Source organism: Heptranchias perlo, chromosome 31 (assembly GCF_035084215.1).
Source record: "Heptranchias perlo isolate sHepPer1 chromosome 31, sHepPer1.hap1, whole genome shotgun sequence".
Classification (NCBI taxonomy): domain Eukaryota; kingdom Metazoa; phylum Chordata; class Chondrichthyes; order Hexanchiformes; family Hexanchidae; genus Heptranchias; species Heptranchias perlo.
Genome location: NC_090355.1, coordinates 5,685,842 through 5,696,521, shown reverse-complemented (window position 1 = coordinate 5,696,521; position 10,680 = coordinate 5,685,842). Strand labels below are relative to the sequence as shown.

At 47.1% G+C, this 10,680-nt stretch overlaps 1 protein-coding gene across 1 annotated transcript in view; it reads right to left on the bottom strand.

Annotated features, from left to right (window-relative positions):
* Positions 1-1,452: 1,452 nt before the first annotated feature.
* The window catches only part of pnpla7b (patatin-like phospholipase domain containing 7b), a 293,395-nt gene continuing 284,167 nt past the window's right edge, over positions 1,453-10,680 (bottom strand). The window contains exons 35-36 of the mRNA XM_067969546.1: positions 6,642-6,748; positions 1,453-2,090 (exon numbers count right to left, since the gene is read on the bottom strand). Of these exons, the coding sequence (XP_067825647.1) occupies positions 2,028-2,090; positions 6,642-6,748 (170 nt within the window). The 3' untranslated portion in view covers positions 1,453-2,027. The remainder of the gene's footprint in view (positions 2,091-6,641; positions 6,749-10,680) is intronic.

The window sequence follows — 10,680 nt, the reverse complement described above, 5'->3', positions numbered from 1 at the left end:
CACGTTATTCAGTCAATCGGTCCGAACTCGGGTCTGGCTTGAGCAGCACAAAGCAAACACGGGGACGGACAGAGGGGAAGCCAAGCTGCCTGCTGAACATCCGCTCAGCACTGGAACTCGAGTCCCGTGGAGATTGGCACAATTCAAATGGCAGTAAAAATGCACCCCGATATATATCAGTAGTGCGGGCATTACACTGGGGGAAAGACCCGTCACCGTGCTGTGTCCATCTTTTCAGAACAACCCACGTCTCCATATAACTCTAGAACCGACTCATCCAAGGGACCCGATCTGCTTCGAGTGGAAACACTGCATCAAACCACAAGACACAAAGGCAATGCGTCAAACTCGAACTGCATTCAGCCCATCTGCACCCATCGATTTGTTGGGGGAAAGGAAGGGATTCTCCTAGTACTTCACTCAGCCTCATTCTCAATCTACTAAATCTGGCGATTCAGGGGTGACGTTAGACGGAGGAGCAGGCATGGCCTCTGTACGTTACAGGATGTGGGCCGCTGTAGATTTCACCTGTTAAGCTGTGGGAGCGTTTTGGATCACTTTGCTGGTGTTTAAATCGTGCCACGTGGCGGAGGATAGAGGTAGCCTCAAGTTCTGCTCTGCTCACTTCTCAAGCTGAGCTGCGTTGAGCAAGAGGGTCGAGTGGGGAGGGTGAGGAGAAGGAGACATCAGAGAGGAGGAATTAGAGGAAGTCGTGCGACCGCCCATCGACCACGGTGTAAAGTATCTGAAAGGGGCATGGTCAGCCAGCGTGAGTGCGGACAATCCCTGCAGAGCATTCCAATGTACAGAGGCATGGTACAAGAGTTTGGCACCTAATGGTTGGGCAATGCTGCTGAGTGAGAGTTTCCATGGCAACAATCACTCATGGTGTCATGTCAACAAGCGGCAATAACCAAACTGAGGATTGGAGATCACTGGGGGTTTGGAGGGCCGGGAATATGAACTATGCCCTTTTCCAGAGATTCACTATGACTCCAGCTGTGTCACTGGCAGCAAACAAATTATTGGCAGTCAAAACAACAGGGACGGTGGCATGGGTTTGATGCCTGACCCACCGAATCTCAGCACACTATCGGGGGGCAGGCAATTAGTGTGACCACCCGGACGGGTTTGAAGTGGACAGTCTGGGTTTAGGGGGGTGTGGCTCAGTCACTGAGAAATGAAAATCAACCAAAAAAAGAAAAACTAGTTTTCCAAAACTATGTTTTCAGAAAGGCTGCGTGGGACGAAACAGGTCTACACACGCATGGCATTTTTAAAAATACCACCCTCCCAGAGTCCAAGCAGAAGATGGGTGACCACTCCATATGAGGAAGGAAAAATCAGAAGGGGAGCGAGTGAGGGTTGCTGTCCCACGCTTTCTACTGGCGAGTTGAAGAGCAGCATTTTGGCAGAGACCTGGAAACAGGTCCCCCCTCCCTCCCTCCCTCCCTCCCTCCCCCCCCCACTGTTCCTTCAGCAGCAGGAGTACATCGTAAGGCAAATATAAACACTGTTGAACCTTCCGTTTAAAAGCACATCCCTACTTTGGCAGAAACAAGCTTAAATGCTACATCATGACACTGAAAGGAGAACGATGTACGGATTTAAAGTGCTAAATGAGTCTGTGTGACTCTCTTTTTCTCCCCCCCCTCAACAAATCTATTGAGGGGGGGGAAAAATGAGGTGTTTTTAAAAAAGTCCTGAAATAACTCAAGATATTGACACACTAAAAGTCATCTGACTTGTAAGTTCATAGTCTGAGAAACTATTTATGTACAATTTGGTTTACGAAACTGGATCTAAGGCATCAATTAATCATAAGGATATGGCAGGTAATGTTGCCATGACAACCCTCGCCACACACACTCTTCCCCACCAACACCCCCCAAAAAATTTGCAATATGAAACGGAGGACGCTGTCTGGTTAATATAAAGAACAAAGGGGCAAGGAACAATAGGATTCAAAACAAATAAACCCACAGCCATGCCAAGATGCAGCCTGCGTTGGCTGATGCCCCGTTCTGTTAGGCCGCATTGCCCTGAGCTCCAGAAGTGGATTTGCTCTCCCTCAGTTCACTCTCTTCATCCTGCAACACGTTAAAAAAAAGACTGAGATACGTTACACTGAGAAACCTATCTGCTGAACCTTACGCGTGCCTCTTAGCAGTAGGCCTTACCTGTCCGATAGGCCTAATTGCCATGGCAACTATATAAAGGTTCTTATTTTGCAAAGAAAATCAAGATTAACCAGACAGCCGAGAAGGAAATTGTTGATGTCTTTATTCATCAGAGCGTATCCCTGAACCCAGGTGAGTAATCCTATTGATACCTTGGCCTAGAAATTCAGCTGCGCAGCGCCTGTTGTACGGGCTCTAGATGGCCTCCTAAGCCTCCAATATGGTGGGCAGGAAGTGCATGCTTATTACAAGTGCCATATTGGTAAAGTCCAAAAAACCGGCATGCAGTGCCCATGCCTGAAACAGGCGCTAGGCCCTTTGTATATGTAAATAAGGGACCTAACACTTGTTTGAGGCCCCCTCTGCAAGATTAGTTTGGCCTGAGGCAGCCGGTGTTGGCAATGGCTGCACTCAGGAAAACCAGGTTCACATGCAGCCCTTAAAGGTACTGCCCGTTAGGCTGCAACCAACAAGGGAACAACCAACTTACCTGAATGTGGAGCCGGGAGGTGCAGGAGTGCTCCTCCTGACCCCACAGGCAAAGAACGGGGGTCACCCCGACCATCTTGATCGATCGATCGATCGACACTGATCCCTCCCGATCGCCACCAAACACCCCCCCCACCCCTCCGATCATCACCCGACCGCAGCCGCTCCCCCCAATCGGCAGGAAGCCCCCCTCCACTCAATCGCCGTCGCTCCCTCTGATGGTCACTGATTCCGCCTGATCCCCACCAATCCCCCCCCGACCCGATCCCCACCAATCCCACCCCAACCCGATCCCCACCAATCCCACCCCAACCCGATCCCCACCAATTCCTCCCCCAACCCGATCGCCACCAATCCCCCCCCAACCCGATCCCCACCAATCCCCCCCCAACCCGATCCCCACCAATCCCCCCCCAACCCGATCCCCACCAATCCCCCCCCACCCGATCGCCACCAATCCCCCCCACCCGATCGCCACCAATCCCCCCTCAACCCGATCGCCACCAATCCCCCCCCGACCCGATCCCCACCAATCCCACCCCAACCCGATCCCCACCAATCCCACCCCAACCCGATCCCCACCAATTCCTCCCCCAACCCGATCGCCACCAATCCCCCCCCAACCCGATCCCCACCAATCCCCCCCCAACCCGATCCCCACCAATCCCCCCCCAACCCGATCCCCACCAATCCCCCCCCACCCGATCGCCACCAATCCCCCCCACCCGATCGCCACCAATCCCCCCTCAACCCGATCGCCACCAATCCCCCCTCAACCCGATCGCCACCAATCCCCCCCCACCCGATCGCCACCAATCCCCCCTCAACCCGATCGCCACCAATTCCCCCCTCAACCCGATATTCCCCCCTCAACCCGATCGCCACCAATCCCCCAAACCCGATCGCCACCAATTCCCCCCCCCACCCGATCGCCACCAATTCCCTCCACCACCCGATCGCCATCAATCCCCCCCCCCTCGATCATCGCTGATCTCTGCGCCCAAATTTCTAGGTACATATGTTGTACAACTATAAAATCTGTTTTAATTACATTTCTGGTGGAGGCTATAACCCTCAGATACAGATTGCAAAACTGGAAACAGCAGATAACCAACTGCATTTCAGACCCTAAGTGTGGTATAACTGTAAATAAGCCATCACCAGGCCACGTGAGGTATAATTAGGAATAACCCAAAGCACCTCTTATCCGTGTGTGGTATTACAACTTTCACTTGCATAGTGCCTTTAAAAAGGTGACATGCCCCTCTGCGCAGGAATATGCAGGTCAGGGGAAGTGACTGATGGTGCGGTCAAAGATCGAGGAGGCTTTGGGAAGAGATGCGGCAAGGCAGAGGTGTCTAGGAAGCAGATCCCTGGCGAGATATAACGATAAATGATAATGATAAATAACTCAGCCCTCCCCTGCTCTTTCTCCATGGCCCTGCAAATTTCTCCTTTTCAAGAATTTATCCAATTCCCTTTTGAAAGTTATTATTGAATCTGCTTCCACCATCCTTTCAGGCAGTGCATTCCAGATCACAACAACTTGCTGCATAAAAATATTTCTCCTCATTTCCCCCCTAGATTTTTTGCCGATCACCTTAAATCTGTGTCCTCTGGTTACCGAGCCTCCTGCCAGTGGAAACAGTTTCTCCTTATTTATTCTATCAAAACCCACCATAATTTTGAACACTAAATCGCCCCTTAACTTTCTCTGTTTTAAGGAGAACAACTCCAGCTTCTCCAGTCTCTCCACATAACTGAAGTCTCTCATCCCTGGTATCATTCTAGTAAATCTCTTCTGCACCCTCTCCAAGACCTTGACATCCTTCCTAAAGTGTGGTGCCCAGAATTGGACACAATACTCCAGCTGAGGCCCAACCAGTGATTTATAAAGGTTTACCATAACTCCCTTGCTTTTGTACTCTATGCCTCTATTAATAAAGCCCAGGATCCCATATGCCTTTTAACAGCCGTATCAACTTGTCCTGCCACCTTCAAAGATTTGTGTATGTGCACCCCCAGGTCTCTCTGATCCTGCACCCCCTTTAAAATTGTACCATTTTATTTATATTGTCTCTCCTAATTTTTCCTTCCAAAATGTATCACTTCATACTTCCCACGTGTCTGCCCATTTCACCAGTCTGCCTACGTCCTCCTGAAGTCTGCTACATTTCAGAGTTTCGTGTCATCTGCAAACTTTGAAATTATACCCTCTATACCTAATTCCAGGTCATTAATATATTTCAAAAAGGGCAGTGGCCCTAATAGCGACCCCTAGGGGACACCACTGTATACTTCCCTCCAGTCTGAAAAACAACCGGTCACCACTACTCTCTGTCTCTTAGCCAATTTCATATCCACACTCCACTGCCCCTTTAATCCCATGGGCTTCAATGTCTTAATACCCTTAGCCAACAAAAATCTATCGATCTCAGTCTTGAAAGCTCCAATTGTCTCAGCATCCACAGCCCCTCTGATATAGTTTTATGCCTTGACAGTCAGCATCCTACACTGGGACTCCATCTCCTCCAGATTTCACTTAGCCCATCAATACTTCCTTTAACCATCCGAGGACGTTTCTGCTCTTTCAACAATAACTTGCATTGATATAGCATCTATAACGTAGTAAAACATCCCAAGGCGCTTCACAGGAGCGTTATCAGACAAAATTTGACACTGAGCCACATAGAGAAATATCAGGACAGGTGACCAAAAGCCTGGTCAAAGAGGTAGGTTTTAAGGAGCATCTTAAAGGAGGAGAGAGAGGTTGAGCGGTTTAGGGAAGCAATTCCAGAGCTTAGGGCCTAGACAGCTGATGGCACGATCGGCAACGATGGAGCGATGAAAAACGGGATACGCAAGAGGCCAGAACTGGAGGTGCGCAGAGATCATGGAGGATTACAGGGCTGGAGGAGCCCATTATCCCTCTTTTGTTTTCGTCCTCTCTTTCCCTTCTGCTCTGAACAGTACTGCGGGATTTTCTTTTACAAAAACTTGAATCACTAGAACAGACAGACGGCTTTAAAGATCTTACGTGAAAGACATCGCTCCCTCAGTGCTGCACTGAAATGTCAACCTAGATTACATGTCCAAATGCTAGAGTCGGGTTTGAACCTGCAGCCTTCTGACACAAAGGCAAGAGTGCTACCAACTGAGCCAAGCTGACACTTGGTCAGAAAGTAAAGATGAGTGTGAGCTTGTTTGACTTCTTTGCGCCGCAGAGATACTTTAAGTCTATTAAGTCTTTGTCAAGCTGAACAGGCTTTCGAGAGTTTCGACAATTAATTACCTGTCATGCTCAGTTTCGTTCCTTTCATTTTTCAAGAGTCAGTTTCATTTCAGACAACCTAATCTTAAATAAAATATTGATTTGGCATTTTCTTCTCATTCTTTTCAACAGATTTCTAGACAGAAATGTGCAGCTACATAGTGTTTAAAATGTTAAAAGGGTTCGATGGGGTAGATATGGAGAAACTATTTCTTCTGCTGGGAAAATCAAGAACAAGGGAGCATAAGCTTAAAATTAGAGCTCGGCCAGACAGGAGTGAAATCAGGAAGCGCTTTTTCACACAAAGGGTAGTGGAAATCTGCAACTCTCTTCCCCCAAAAGGCTGTGGATGCTGGGGGACAATTGGAGCTTTCAAGAGAGAATCTTATTAAGTAAAGGTATCAAGGGATATTAGAAGGGTGAGCTGGTCAGCCTGCATTCTGAGTGTATTATTTACTGCAGTTGTTTTGAAGCTGGGGAGTGCTGTTTGTGCAGCGACTGTAAACAGAAAGAGCGACAACAACAGAACCACAGATAAATAAATAAAACATACACAGCAGGTTAGTCAGTGACTTAGGGAGAGAGGCAGCTTTTAATGGGCCAGGTACACCCCAACCTTCCTCACTCAGACGCTGATGGGAACTGCTGCATGTTTTCCAGCGCGCGCTCTGTTTCTCATTATTAGTACATGCCCCTCTTACACTGTCAAAAGTTTCGTCTTCATTCTGCTCGCTGGCGACACCTTCATAGTCGTCTCTCTCTGTGTCACAAGCATCCTCCTCATAGTCGGTCTGGTAGTCAGACTCATCTGCGGAAGGGACAGTAGATGCCACGTTAAGATAGTTCCACTGGCAGTAGACTGTCAGCCCAATTTCCACACACCTGCTGTAAAACCCAAACCCAATTAACAGTGGTAAACAATTTTACAACACCAAGTTATAGTCCAGCAATTTTATTTTAAATTCACAAGCTTTCGGAGACTTCCTCCTTCCTCAGGTAAATGTTAACAGTGGTGAAAGTGTCGCACTTGTGACTTTTTACATCAACTGGCAAAGTTGTGACTCCTACAGCAGTGTAAATCACACATCAGCCTCGACATCAAAGGTCATGTCCCAGATTTGCAGGCTAGCTTTAAAAAAAATATAAAGCATTGTTTTATTGACTGAAGAATCCTCTCATCTTTTGCCAATTTTCTCTCCTCTGCTGCTAAAGGCTTTGGTTTCCATGGATACTGACAGCCCTCTAGTACCTCTCCCAAATGGCCATTCTTCATGTGTGAGCCAAGCATTGGCAGGCTATTTAACAACAGGAGTCATCACAGCTGAGCCTGATCCCGGTCTCACCCGATGTCCGAACACGGACTTCCCACAGCAGGAGTCTCTGGATAGTGATTAGGAGCGGGAACCCTGGTTGATTTTGCGCTCCCCTAACCAAAGGGTGCTGAAGACAACTGTAGCACCCCCTCCCATTTACCCTAGCTAAGATCAGCCTAACTCAGCACAGACTAGGATCTAACCCATACATCTCTGGTCTGTATGGCTCAGCTATTCACTGGAGGGGAGTTCTCCCAGTGCCCTGGCCAACATTTATCCCTCAACTAACACCTAAAACAGATTATTTGGTCATTTATCTCTCTGCCATTTGTGGGATCTTGCTGTGCACAAATTGGCTGCTGCGCTTTCTACAACAGTGGCTACACTTCAAAAGTACTTCACTGGTTGTAAAGTCCTTTGGGACGTCCTGAGGTTGTGAAAGGTGTTATATAAATGCAAGTCTTTCTTTCTTTAAACCTGCTGATTAATGTGACAATGCAGATTTCTCTCCTGAATCAGGATCCATTGTGTAAATTCTCAATGAACTAGTTTATTTCCATTGCAAAGAATGCAGGAAATAGTAATCAGTTTGAGAACCGATGAGAGCCGTCCACGGAGTCAGTACCACATCGCACTGAAACAACAGGTAACAGGGAGTGGTTAGAACGCAGAACTCGCAGGCGCAGGGAGTCGTTGAGACGAACAGCACAGATGCATATAAGGGGCAGCTAGATAAACGCGAGGGAGAAAGGAATAGAGGTTTATGCTGCTAGGGTTAGATGAAGAGGGATGGGAGGAGGCTCGTGCGGAGCGTAAACCAGTTGGGCCGAATGGCCTGTTTCTGTGCTGTAAATTTTATGCAAATCTGAACCCAGTGTAACATTTTTTCGACTGTTGGCTGATGCACGACTTGTGTCCCATCCCAGTGTAAGGCGGGGACGCTGAACATAAATGGCAAATTTCCAGCACACTCCATCAGCAGTCCTCATCAACAGCAACTTTCATTTATAGAGCGCCTTTAATGTAGTAAAACGTCACGAGGTGCTTCACAGGAGCGTAATCGGACAAAATTTGACATTGAGTTGCGCAGCTTCATGGTGCAGTAGGTCTCCAACCAGCTGAGCCACATAGAGTGGGGTTAGGTGGATCTGTGCCCGAGATTCCCCTCACCATCACCTCTGTACTTTAGCTGTGCCATTGTCCAGTGGATAGGTGCAATCCCCCAAAGGAGGCAAGAGAAGACTTGGAGGGGGAGTCACTCCAGGCATTCTTTTTTTTTAAAAAAACATTTGACCTAGGGGTCTTGGGAGAGGCACACTCAAACATGGTCTACCTGCCCCGCTTTTCCATACTCCTTTAATGGCTGCTGCAAGTCGGTGCCTGTGGAACTGTGCCCCAGCTAGGAGTCAACACTGGGAGAGGTACTGGAGGGCGATCGGTGCCTGTGAGAACTGTGCCCCAGCTAGGAGTCAACACTGGGAGAGGTACTGGAGGGCGATCGGTGCCTGTGAGACTGTGCCCCAGCTAGGAGTCAACACTGGGAGAGGTACTGGAGGGCGATCGGTGCCTGTGGAACTGTGCCCCAGCTAGGAGTCAACACTGGGAGAGGTACTGGAGGGCGATCGGTGCCTGTGGAACTGTGCCCCAGCTAGGAGTCAACACTGGGAGAGGTACTGGAGGGCGATCAGTGCCTGTGAGACTGTGCCCCAGCTAGGAGTCAACACTGGGAGAGGTACTGGAGGGCGATCGGTGCCTGTGGAACTGTGCCCCAGCTAGGAGTCAACACTGGGAGAGGTACTGGAGGGCGATCGGTGCCTGTGAGACTGTGCCCCAGCTAGGAGTCAACACTGGGAGAGGTACTGGAGGGCGATCGGTGCCTGTGGAACTGTGCCTCAGCTAGGAGTCAATATCTTCAGGAGGGGGAAAAAAGCTAGTGAGAAAACAAAACTATGGTAAACTGCACCATATGGTGAAACTATGGTAAACTGCACCATATGGTGAAACTATGGTAAACTGCACCATATGGTGAAACTATGGTAAACTGCACCATATGGTGAAACTATGGTAAACTGCACCATATGGTGAAACTATGGTAAACTGCACTATATAATGAAACTATGGTAAACTGCACCATATAATGAAACTATGGTAAACTGCAATATATGGTGAAACTATGGTAAACTGCACTATATAATGAAACTATGGTAAACTGCACTGTATAGTGAAACTATGGTAAACTGCACCATATGGTGAAACTATGGTAAACTGCACCATATGGTGAAACTATGGTAAACTGCACCATATGGTGAAACTATGGTAAACTGCACCATATGGTGAAACTATGGTAAACTGCACCATATGGTGAAACTATGGTAAACTGCACTATATGGTGAAACTATGGTAAATTGCACCATATGGTGAAACTATGGTAAACTGCACTATATAATGAAACTATGGTAAACTGCACTATATAATGAAACTATGGTAAACTGCACCATATAATGAAACTATGGTAAACTGCACTATATAATGAAACTATGGTAAACTGCACCATATAATGAAACTATGGTAAACTGCACCATATAATAAACTATGGTAAACTGCACCATATGGTGAAACTATGGTAAACTGCACTATATGGTGAAACTATGGTAAACTGCACCATATGGTGAAACTATGGTAAACTGCACCATATGGTGAAACTATGGTAAACTGCACCATATGGTGAAACTATGGTAAAACTGCACCATATAATGAAACTATGGTAAACTGCACTATATAATGAAACTATGGTAAACTGCACTATATAATGAAACTATGGTAAACTGCACTATATAATGAAACTATGGTAAACTGCACTATATAATGAAACTATGGTAAACTGCACCATATAATGAAACTATGGTAAACTGCACCATATAATGAAACTATGGTAAACTGCACCATATGGTGAAACTATGGTAAACTGCACCATATGGTGAAACTATGGTAAACTGCACCATATGGTGAAACTATGGTAAATTGCACCATATGGTGAAACTATGGTAAACTGCACTATATAATGAAACTATGGTAAACTGCACTATATAATGAAACTATGGTAAACTGCACATATGGTGAAACTATGATAAACTGCACCATATTGGTGAAACTATGGTAAACTGCACCATATAGTAAATCTATGGTAAACTGCACTATATAATGAAACTATGGTAAACTGCACCATATAGTAAATCTATGGTAAACTGCACTATATAATGAAACTATGGTAAACTGCACCATATAGTAAAACTATGGTAAACTGCACTATATAGCGAAACTATGGTAAACTGCACTATATGGTGACGGCTCTGTGCCCTCAAGTACTGCTACTTGGGGAGTTACTAAGTGGAGACTAGGCACCTTCCCATAGGAAGCGGGGGAAAAA